We start from the raw sequence: 12,370 nt of genomic DNA, 5'->3' as shown, positions 1-12,370 counted from the left end.
GAAGGAAGTTCCCCCCATCCCTCTGTTCCTTTTCCTTCTCATCTTCCTGCCTCATTAATTTTTCATTCCACCTAGGATAGCTGCACAGCCACAAAGCAGTAACATCAAATGCATGTATAAGCTTTGCTGTCTCTCCTGAGCCTATTTATGCTCACTGTCTTGCACCTCCGCTTTCTAATCACCATTTTTAATCTCCCACGTTGGTTTTTTTCCCTTTCTGTCCTCTCCCCATACCATTATTTCTTCCATATATTTTAACATTCCTCTTAAGCTACTTATTTTTTCTGAATACTCAAGTTGCTGTCTTGAAGGTCAGCATCTCATCCATGCTCTTTTCCCTCCTTAAGAGATGCATTTTTCAGTTCCTTCTGTCCCGTGTTGGAACCATTTAACAGCCACTCTCATACCTGCCACCAGAGCTTGTCCAGGCAAGATCCACATTTATGCATTCTGCTGCTCACCCCAGCTGTTTCAGTCAAGCTTCTGTGTTTGTACTGGCGACTGCTGTTATTGTCATCTCCTTAGTCCCCTGAAGCCAGTACACAGTGGCACTATGTATTTTTTTAATAGAAGTGTGGTATGACTATGTAAGCTTGTCCTGAATAATTTTGTGCCACCTTTGTGGTCACACGAAGAATGTAGAAATCATTGTGCCTGTTTTTCTTCTCTTTTCCTGTCTCTCTTCTATCTCTTCAGTCTCCTCTGGACTGACCTTCATAACTGAAACTTCCAGGTGCTCTGCATAAAGCTTCCTTTGAAGACAACCCCTATGCCTTTGACTGGGTTTGTAGCCAGAAGGCAAATTTTGCAGCCAACTCTGGGGAAACCAAGCACTTCACCTCCGTGACAACTACAACAGAGAAGTGAAATAGCAGAGACCACTGAGTGAGCACCTCTTCTATGGAGACGGGCTGAGTTGGACTTTTTCTGCCTTAGAGCAGCTTTCAGTGCCTAAAGGGGGCCTGCGAGAAAGCTGGAGAGGGGCATGTAGGGATAGGACAAGGGCAATGGCTTGAAGCTGACAGAGGGGAGATTTAGATTAGATCCTAGGCAGAAGTTCTTCCCTGTGAGGGTGCTGAGGTGCTGGCACAGGGTGCCCAGAGAAGCTGTGGCTGCCTCATCCCTGGCAGTGTTCAAGGCCAGGTTGGACACAGGGGCTTGGAGCAACCTGGTCTAGTGGAAGGTGTCCCTGCCCATGGTAGGGGGTTAGAATTGGATGAGCTTTATGGTCTCCTCCAGCTGAAACCAGTCTGTGACCTACTTTCTCTCTCTGACAATAAGCAATAACAAAATGCACTTTTGCCCAAAAGAGATCACCACAAGCTGCTTTTAAAACTGTTAAGAAACCTGTTCTTTTCTGTGGAGGGCACATGAGGAGCACTTGATGCATTTGATGGTGCAGAGCAGCGAGCGGAGGGCAGTGGGGCGTGTGTAGTCGCGTGCAGTGATGTCAGCTGCTTCCCAGCATCCGTGTTGTCCCCCGGGGGCTGCAGTGGCTCTGTTCTCCCTGCACAGAGCTAACGCCTTCTCTCTCAACCCTGATCTCAGCACTTCATCAGTCCTCCCGCCCTTAAGGAGCCCAGTGCTCTCTAACCACTGTAACTCATTATTTTTTATACCTTCCAGTGCAAGCTAGTTATATGATGAAGTATAACTTCATAATGCCTGGCCAGTTGAAGAAGCCCAGCAACACAATATTAAGTAATAATTATGTGGGAGAAAATTTCTTTTTGAAACTCAATACCAAAGAAGTTCCTTTCTTCTTTAAAAAAGAAAAAGTAACATTTAATAGTTCGTTCTTTTTTATGTACATTCCCATTCCCACACACACACAAAAAAAGATGCTTAGTGAACAAATCAGGCTTTTTTCTTTTTTTCTTTTTTTGCCAGGATTTTCTATAATCTTACCACTGCCAGACTATGAAAGGATCCTTGGAAAGTGGGTGAGACATAGAAGTCCTGGTTGATGGGAAAGGGCGTCTTGTAGTTGAGGTTGTGAATGAGGCAGAACTGTTGGTGCTGGATGGTTCACATGGGGTAGTACATGGTCACCTCGTGGTGGCTCTGGCTGCTGAAGGTGGTGTCCCAGGACTGCTCTGACTCCAGTGCTGGCAGGAGAGACTTCCCAGTGAGCTGCACCCGCTTCGTGCCAAAGATGCTGTAAGAAGGGCAGGGGATGGAGAACCAGTCCAGAACGGTCGGTGTCAGATCCAGGAGGCTGGCGAAGGCCTGGCTGACCTGTCCCCAGCGCTCCGGGGAGGAGAGTAGCGGGAACTCGGCCATGCCTGACCAGTAGAGGTTGGTCCTGCCTCAGGGGAAGGAAATGCCATTGTCAGAGGTATAGATCACCAGTGTGCTGTTGTGGAAGCTGGCTACGCACAGCTCCTCCAGGACCAGCCCTTGTCAAATTCACACACAAAAAAGGGTTCTGTGCTTCACTCCGCTAGAGCTTTCTGCGTCCGCAGATTACTCCACAGTGAAGCTGGCAATCACGCTTAACTTTCAAAAACAGCACAGGAACAACTTGGACTCCTAGCTGCTATCAATGCTGAGGATGTAATCCCAAGGGAGAAAGACCTCCCCTGAGTATATGCAAGTGGGAAAAACTGATAAAACACTACGTTTTTGTAGTCCCAGAAGCAGGAGTGCTTTCTGAGTCTGAAGGTGCTAGAAATTAACTTGCAAATGCATTGAGCCTCACAAACTTCCTCTCTAGCTGTTGGGTTTTGGTTTGGTTTTGTTTTTTAGCACAGACACAGAGCTATGTAAAAATTACAAGATCCCGTTGCTTGTCCTTCTCTGGAATAATTTTTAAACATGCAGCTGCAGTAAAAAGGTGCAGAACAAGTTTGATGTGCTTTGATCATCTTTAGAAAGGTCAAGCTATATTCTGGATGTTGCTTTAGAGTTTGTCAGTTTTGAGCAAGTTTTAGTTTGACAGATGTTTGTCTGAAAGACTTGAAGTCTGAAAAGTAAGTAGGTGCTCATTAGTTCTGGGTACAGACTGGCAGATCAGTGCATTGTAGGGGGAGAGGTGTATTTTTTAAATTACTAAATTTTTAGATGACATCAAGTGCTGCAGTTAGTGGCACTGCAATTAAATGGTCAGACAAGATAAGATACCTACTCACTTCTGTAATTCAGGAAAGGCAGTAATAGGTAATATCCACTATTGCTCAGGGCATCCATGCGCTCCACTTACCAGAAGGGGAAATGAGCTCTAATTGAAGAAATGAGAAACATTGTCAAAAACCAGCAACTTTGGGGTTCTTGTATTACACAGGCCTGTCTCCAGGTTACCTAGCAGATGTGGCGTCAAAATCCACATCAGGGCTGTGACACTGCCACCAGGCAGACAGAAAGTAAACAAACCAAGAACAAGCCCTACGCGGTAGTGACAGAGCCATCGGGCACCTCCTTCTTCCTGTTTCTTTTGCTCTTTCTAATGCCTGCCTGCCCTTCCAGCCTTGCCTCGATGAAAGCTGTAGCATCTAAAATACCACCTCTTAACCTTCATTTTCAAAATCCAGTCCACTGTTCTATAGGTGTGTATTTCACAAAATCTTCCTTGGGCCTTTTCGGTCTCTGAATGTCTCCAAAATGAGAAAGCAGTAATCACACTTTGTGTCAGATTCTTTCCCTTTTACTGTTATCATCAGGAATCCATTGAAATCAAGGGACTTCTTGCAAATCAAGGGAGTTGAGTTTTTTTTTTAATGTGGCTTTGATGTGCACTTCCTGTGCGCAACAGCAGCATGATGATAAGTAGAGTGAGGAGCAGAGAGCTGTGATGGGCTGGACTTGAGCCCACCACTCGTGGTGGTGATAGCAGGGGTACAGGTACTGTTCATCAGGGCTGAGAAGCGGGCAGCAGGAGACTGCTGTGATCCTACCAGTAACTGAGGGGTTTGTTTAAGCAAGTAACTGGCCTGTTAACTGGATTTTTTAATGGACCATCAGTATTTCCCCAGAGGCCAGGTTTTCTGGATCAGACCAAATTAGAAAGCTGGAATGCTGAGACTGATGCTTTCGTCTCTTCAGCAATGTCTCTTCTCTTTTTGTCTCTTCAACTCTTGCACCAAAGGAGGAATCCCACCAGCACATCAGAGCAGGAGCCCCTCGGTGTGCTCTTGTCACAAAACAAGTTCCTGTTGCATCCTGAACCGCATTAACAGCAGGGTCTCAGGCACTGCACTGCATTTCAAACCACAGAGACCTGCCCAGGGCCATCGGGGTTAGGGGAAGACAGGAGGAACCTTAAGTTGCACAAACTACCGTAAGGCTGATCTTAAGAGAACACAAAGGCTCTTTGTTTCACCTAATAGTTAAGGCTTTTGACAGGAAAACTTCTTCTCTGTATAAAGGCAGGCAGAGCGCAGGAGTTACTGTATCAAACAGAATCAAGATCAAAGTGATCTCCCTCTGCGTCATCAACTTACATATCTGAAACTTGCCTCTCTACCTCCCATCACTGCTGTAGTATGATGTATTATTTAACACTGCATTTAATCCTTTCATAAGTGATCTACGAAGTTCAGTTCAGGTCTAACGTTCAGCTACTGAAAGGGGGTGGATAGGTGGGACCTATCCTGAAGGTGTCTCCTCCCTGCTGCTGTTTGTCCCTGCATACTTCTCTGTCTATACATCTCAGCTATCAGACTTGCCTTGCGAAGAAATCCATAGATCTGACACTGAATGAGGCATATGCATTGATCTTCATAGTGCAAACATTTGTGCTTTTCAAGAAGCCATGTCTGCCTTCAGCCACGCCATCTGGGGGAAAACAACACATCTCTTTTCAGTATTATATGAGTGAGAATGTCAGTGTCCCAGTTCAGAATTTAAAAGTTCAGAAATTCCTTGTAATCAAATGCTCAAACAACACCTACTGCTATGTTGACCAAAAACATCTCTGAGCATTGCTTAGGCAGAGATTTGTCTCCAAGAAGAAAGGCTGAACAGAGCAGCTCAGGTGTAAACTAGCACATAATACTCACACTTGCAGGAGGTGTTTTATTCAGCATGCTAGCTATGGTTTATTAGTATTATTATTTGAACTAATTTGAAGAAAACAGCAAGCTGTTCCCACACAAGGCAGTAGAGCAGCAGGGCTGGAGCCTCTTCCCAGAGGTAACCAACTCACAGCGTATCATTTGAAAATGTTATTAAGTTTCTCCATGGTTTTCTCACCTCCCACTTTCACAAGTACTTTCACTTACAGTAGCTGTAAGTCCAGAAGCACTTCAGTGCTGTGGTTTAGGTGAAAATGCATTTTCTTTAGCCATTTTCCCAGTGTAAAACTTTCTGGTTTAAGCTATAAGCTATACTCTAAAGATCTTTAAACTGGGAAAAAAATGCTATTTTTTGTTATATGTGTAGATTTAGGAAACATCATAGAGATAAAACAAATGTATGGGATTTATCTATCCAATTAGTCTCTAAACCAGCTGTCTACACTGGAAGACTAGAACCCGAAACTTCCAGAAATCACAGAATAATTACTTCTCAGCTCTTTTCTATCCATCAACAGCAGACTTTTTTCTTTCAACTCTAAGAAGATTATGAGTGCTGAGTTACTTTGGGCTATCTGAGCAATGATTTGGGTTTCAAATGAGAACAGTCACAGTTGAAAGCTTAAAACTCTGTTTGCTTCACAAATGCCCCACTCTATTTTCAGAATTATGTTGTCAGCAGTGTTCACAATGCAGAGCAAATTACTGACTTGGAGAGGTGCAAATCCACCACGTGCTCCGGAAAGTCAATTTCATACGCATTGAAATAAATGCCATTACTTTAGATTTATTCCATGCTAAACAAGAAAACCAATTTGGCCTAAGGGAAAAAAAAATAAAAAGGAAGCAAGATAATGCCATCACCAGCAGCACTGATAGAATACTGCTTCAAAGCTGCGCAGCTGCCTGGGGCTCTGCTATTCCAAGCGAATAACTAGTTTTCTCTTTACTCTAGGTGCTGTCATTTATCATCTTTATCTGCTATATTGCATCTCTAGCTACCTCTTTCATGACGGCACCACTCCTTGAGTTTCTGCTGGCACTGTTTCTTTTTTTTGCCTATGCCTCCAAACTTAATGAAAAGTTTAAAGGACTCTACTGGCCTTTGATGGTAAGTGAAATGTGCAATATAAAAACACAGATTTCACTGTACAGTGTAACATGAGTAAAAGGGACTATATAGGAATTTAGGCTGACTGTTAATAACTTCTCGCTCTTATTAGAAACTTGTCTGCATTGCCTCCTATTCATAAGGACCCAGAGCACTCTTTAAACTATGCTGTATTACATACTATAGCTTTCTTGGTGCTGACACAAAGCATGGTTTTATTAAAGCATGGAATTTATGCCCTATTCCAGGCAAATGGCTTAGGGCTAGATTTTCAGAAGCAGGCAGCATCAGCCTAAGTCTGACCACTGCTCAGGGCTCCTTCATATAGCCACCCTTACAAATGGGGAAGCCGGGACAGGCTGCATAGTAATGCATATACTTTACTAGTGTTTTAAATTCTCAGGTAAGTGCTCTCAATCCAGTCATACTCACATACATCAGCTGACAGCTATTTCATTAAGGGGAAAGCCCTGCAACTCTTGCCAGCAGATGGTCATTCACACAAAGGAAACCACTGGCTGGCTATTCCTTGGGCAGTTTCCAGGTTTGTAGTTGCAGGTGGTTACTGCTCCCTGGCCACTGGATGTCTCTGTTGCTTCAAATCTGCATTCAAAAGGGAGCATTTGCGTAGCAGCACAAATACATCAAAAAAGAATGCTAATCTAATCGATCTGGATTCTCTTTTGGTACAGTCTAGCAATAGTTCATCACAGTGAGATTTGAATTAGAGCTCTCAATGTATAAAAATAACATTAGCAAGTCCACTGGTGGATAAGACAATAGCAGTGACTTTGACTATGACTGTGCATGGTTTCCAGCTGGTAATCTCAGTCCCATCATTTTCCTGTTTTTTACATGCCTCTGATTCCAGAACCAAGACCAAAAAAAGCTCTTATGTGTTTATTATGTCCATTACCATAATATACTCCAGCTGCAGAATGTAGATAACTGACCTTGTCCTGACTCCAGAAGAGTCGAGTTTCTTGTAAGATTTGTGTTCTGAGACAGTATCTTACTTATCCATCTGCCTTCTGAAAAGGCAGAAGATCTAATTGTGAACAGAGGTCAGGATACCAGTATTCCAGCTCACATGATTTACACATGCCCTGGGAATTACAGCTCCTTACTTAATACACAGTTCAGAGACGCAGTTTCCTCAGCACACCACTGCCTGTGTTATAGGGCATGGCCCCTGCCCTGCCGAGCTGCAGTCTCATCCACAAAAGCACGTATTTCTGTGACAGCAACAGGTACATTCACTTCAGGCTAGCCTGTGGAATTACAAGTGTATATACTAAGTATAAATCATAGTTTTAAACGCTAAAAGTATTTCGTTCCTAAATACTACAGTTCCTACAGACAGGCTTACTTGTATACAGAAACAGGCACACAGCAGTTCCCCATGGGAACTGGTATGGTCCTCCAGAGCCTCCGGTACCACAGGAGTTCTGCTTAAAGATGAGACTTCTTAAGGTATTTCAAATGATTCTTCCACTAGAGCAGACATTGCTGTGCTCCAGGCTAAGCCTCACGTAAAGCTAGCCCTTCTCAGCCTGAAGAAAGCTCTGCCTGTCATAAGCCTGGTAAAAGTAGGATTTATACCAACATCTGTAAGAGCAGAAGCTTTATGCCAAGATTCTGGTCATCTCTCATTTAAAAATATTTCCCAGATGAGCAATTCATCCGCTACGAAACAGCAGTCTGCAGTCACGCTGCAGCATCAGGCAAGTCCACTGACACAACAACAGAGGGGTTTAGTGGTCATTTCTGAAATCATTTTTACAGGGTCTTCTACATTGGAATTCATGACTAATCTGAGAATGCAACATTGCCTATTTTACAGGATTTCTTGCGGTGTGTCACTGCTGCCATTATTTACTTTGCCATTTCAATTGCTGCTGTCTCAAAGTATAACGACGGAGCATCTAAAGCAGCAGGAGTAAGTAGATGTGAGCTTTCCACTTGAGTATTTTTGTGAAATGACTATGGACGTACTTCAGAAACAATTCAATTTTGACCCCATTTCAAGTATCAGACATTTCTTCAATTAACTAACTGAGATTTAGGTTTGCCAAAAGCAGGGAAAAAAAATCAGGGTTTGGATCAATGAATAGCTTTTTCATCCTGACAGTGCTGCTCCATGTTAACAGTACTGCTTATGGAAGGCACCTATTCTGCTTTTTAATTTCCACAGCTGTACAGGGAAGATAAACTTTTCTGTTGCTGCAAAGAACATCAAGTTCCTTGAATGGAGGGAATAATAACAATAATAATAATGAAAAAATAAATCAAACGTGTGACTACTAAGGACAGCCTAAATTAAGTAATTTCTGCCTCCTGCCTCTACTGCTTCGTTTTACTTGGATGAGTTGAAACAAGAGCAGGGTCATTTTACACTCCAGTATATGGACTGCCCCCGAGAGAGCCTTCATCAACAGCATTTTGTGTTCAGACATAAGATACAGCCTCTCCACCCGCAACCTGACTCTAAGCATCAATAATGTATGCAACATAAATAAAATTTGCATAATGATTTTAAAAGATAGGGAAGAACAATACCCAGTAGTGTTAGCCCACAGCCCTTACCAAATCATCCCAAGTCATACATGATTTTGAAACAAAGACCTTGTTTCAATCTTTGTCACTCCATTTAGATGTGATGCAACACACCCAGCATTTACCCTAGCTTCTCAGAATGAAAGCCAGCCTATTCTTGCCATGCTGCCACTTCTTTCACACTAAATAGGTTACTGCAGGATAATTTCATCTCGGTCTAGTTCACTCTGCAATCGACATGTCTCCTTGAAAACCAGTAAAAACTATTTCCAGAGAAACTGAGGTGACTTCTTGGTAGCAAAGAGAAGCCCTACGAGGGTGGAGGGGTAGGCTACGATCTCTGTTAGCTCCCAGCACAGGGCAGTGCTGATGCTCATGCTCAAAATGTACCCAGAGCCAGGGAGGGGTATAGCCTGGGGAACAGTTAAGGATGCATCTGACAGAGCAACGGCAGACATTGCTACTCAGGCGCTCAGATTAGCTGTAATTTAATTGATGCCAGTGGGTCACAAGGCATTTCCCTTCCCTGTCTTTTTAGGAAGGCACAGGCCAAAAAAGTCAAGCCTCAGTTTTCTCTAAGAATTGTTGTGTCAGTTAGGCTTATTTTGGTTTGTTTTGGACATGACCTGTTGTTAAAGAGAGTATTATTTTGCCATTTTAGGTGTTTGGATTTATAGCCACGATAGTGTACGCCATTGATTTCTACATAACCTTCAATGACCTGGTTACTTTTCTCAAGCAAGGCAGTTCTGATTCCCCTGAAGGGCACAAGTCAGAGGGTAGGTAAAATTCCCTGTTTTGGTTATATGAGCATGTAAAGTGAGATTTTCTTCTCCATTTCACCCTTCACAGGGGAGCAAGACCACTCACTCAGTAAGAACAGTTTCTATTCTTGGCTACCTTGGGTTTGTTATGCCACAACTATACTGAATTATGAAGCTGCGTAGTCTTAAAATACATCTGGAATTTCAGTGATTTATAAAGAGAACCAGTAAGCCAGGAATGTGAAGTTTCTCAAGAATCTAACTTTGGAAGGCCCTGAATCCCATTATAGAAATTACCGTGCAGAACAGACCGTTTTCTTCCCAAAGTCTCTTACTTCAAAGACAAACGTCTACTTTTTTTTGATAACTTAATAATTCACTTAACTTTGATAACTTTAAAAATATTTTTTAATAACTTAACATCCATTAGTCCACAGTTTTGTATGTCCCTTTCTTTTTACCACCTCTTTATCATGATTACCTCTTACTTAGGGTCAAGCTTTAACCATCTGTGGGCAAATGGCCTTGAAATCTGAAGGCCACACAGCATAAAATTAACAGCATTGTTACCGAATTTCTTTTTAATACAGGAGGTGCAGTCTGCCTCAGATTAGACAGATCCACTCAGACAAAGATAAAAAGAGGAACCCACTGTTGGAAGTTCAAACCCATTTCAAGTAAAGTCAGGACACAGGTAGCTATTTTGCAGTACCCAGGAGTCCAAATCAGGCATCACGCTCCAATGCTACTCACTGCACCCACATAGATGAAAAAGACTGCTCCACACCTAAAAACACACAAAAACCATCTCACACCCCAAAATACATCCCCCCACCAAAAACTCAAAAAACAAACACCCCAAATGTGTACAGAATCCTTGAAGGGCTTGAGTAATGCTCAGGCATCACGCTCCAATGCTACTCACTGCACCCACATAGATGAAAAAGACTGCTCCACACCTAAAAACAGACAAAAAACATCTCACACCCCAAAAAACATCCCCCCACCAAAAACTCTCAAAAAACAAACACCCCAGATGTGTACAGAATCCTTGAAGGGCTAAAGTAATGCTAACAGTCTTTTCTAGGTATTTTAGTAGACTGTTAAATGTTTTGCAAGCTTTAGGCCAAAAAGAGAAACAAACAAATGATGAATTAAAGGAACACATCATAGGAAAAAGACAAGACTAAAAACTGTTCATCCCCACAAACCTCAGAAGAAAATCAGACGACAAGGGTACAAGTTCAGGCTAAAGATTAGATCAAATTTCCCTGGAGATGAAGAGACAAATCTGTAAACTTACAAATATGCAGTCATGCAGCTTTGTGTTGAAGATTTGACTGTGCAAGAAAAGCTTTGCGCTGCAGCACTGCTCCTCCAGGACCAAACTCATGTTCACACTGGGGCTCTCAACTGCTGAGGGCAGAAGTCCCTTGCTCCCTTGCAAGTGGAGTCTTGAGCTTGGGCAAGTTGTACCTCTATGGGCCTATTGGGATTTCTTAAAGCTTTCAGATACGTTTAACTGGCAGTGCGTAACTATGACCCCCATCAGCATTCTAGTACAGGAAGCATATCTTAAGCAGACTTCCTCTTGGTGGTCACACTAGCAGTAATACCTCTGCAACTTCTTCCATCTGAACTGTTACATACATCGTAGTGGTCTAAGTGCCTCTGAGCAGCATTTCTCAAGTCAAGTCCTTTGAAACACCATTTAAAGTGCATTTAAAGCTCCATCATATTAGTAAGAACTGTCATGTTACAAGCTTTTTCCTAAATATGCAACATCCTTGAAGTAGGTGCCTGCTGAAGAGTAGTGTACCTCTCCCAGCAAGAGCTGAAGCTGACATGGAGGTGGGCAGTTTTCATTTTCACTATTGTTTCTTGTCTTACATTTTAGATGAGGACTCTAATTCCGACTCAGACTGAAGAACTGAGCAGCAACCAAGTGTGAAGGGAAGATCATCAGGCACTTTCCCCTTTGCTGACTGCACTGCCAATTGAAATATCTCCCTTATTTCAGCCTTGGTATTCTCTTTCCACCTCACTGTTTATGGAATCATGAAAGCACAAACAGGGCAGTGATGTGGAAGAGGAGACTATTCCCAATGCCATTAGACAATCCTTCAGAACTACACATTTTACAGTAGTTCAACCTCTCCCAGAGGTCTGTATCCAGATAATACATCTCAATTCTCCATTGTCCATCCTTCCTCAGCACTACAGTGTACTGAGTAAACAGGATCATAATATTTTAATCATTTAAGTGGAGCTTTTTATATGCTTTATTAATTCCAAATCTGTAACACTTATAGCTTTTATACTTACTGCTGTGCCAAAGAAGAGAGGCTCGGAATGCCTCTACTTTACTTGTATTTTTCTTGATTAACTAACAGTATTTCTTTATCTGAAGTCTGAGTATTCCACTATCTCAAGCACTGAAGGCATAGATTATAGCTAACAGGTTGCTTTCAATACATTTGTATCTACTGCCTATCTGCGACAAGAAAAAGTGACAACTGGAAATCTGCAGCAAGAGCAAAGCTCAGAGTGTAACTGCCACAGCATAGCTGCCTCACCAAATGTTCAGTATCATTTTTTTAAGCTGCTTGCATGGGGTCACATCCCATCTTCTACAATTTCACCATAGATACAAGGTAGAACAGATGAGGCATCATCCTGCCAGCCTCATCTCTACCATTTGTGTGGAAGCCCTTGTATGTGTTTGCACATACGGGTAAAGAAGGCTTGTCAAATACCACCCAACAGCTGCCTGTTGAAGCCTGCAGATATTGTGTGCAAGATCGCAACCACTGTCTGATCTCATGCTCTGTGGTGCAAAAGCCGGTCCTCCCAGGGGGAGCAGTGCTGGACTTGGTCTGCTGGGTTTGCAAAACAGACAGCTCTTTCTGTAAAACTCAGGATACCTG

At 42.8% G+C, this 12,370-nt stretch overlaps 1 protein-coding gene across 1 annotated transcript; it reads left to right on the top strand.

Moving 5' to 3' along the window:
• Positions 1 to 1,954: 1,954 nt before the first annotated feature.
• Positions 1,955 to 11,369, top strand: CMTM3 (CKLF-like MARVEL transmembrane domain containing 3; the record flags this gene model as incomplete). Its single annotated transcript, XM_010024190.1, has 5 exons — positions 1,955 to 1,995; positions 5,968 to 6,123; positions 7,967 to 8,062; positions 9,341 to 9,458; positions 11,341 to 11,369. Coding segments are annotated over 5 exons (440 nt in total), but the record flags the coding sequence as incomplete, so codon positions are not given.
• Between the last annotated feature and the right edge of the window lie 1,001 nt (positions 11,370 to 12,370).

This window comes from Nestor notabilis, unplaced genomic scaffold (assembly GCF_000696875.1).
Source record: "Nestor notabilis isolate BGI_N333 unplaced genomic scaffold, ASM69687v1 scaffold23911, whole genome shotgun sequence".
NCBI classification, from domain to species: domain Eukaryota; kingdom Metazoa; phylum Chordata; class Aves; order Psittaciformes; family Psittacidae; genus Nestor; species Nestor notabilis.
This window is presented reverse-complemented; position numbering and strand designations above follow the sequence as displayed.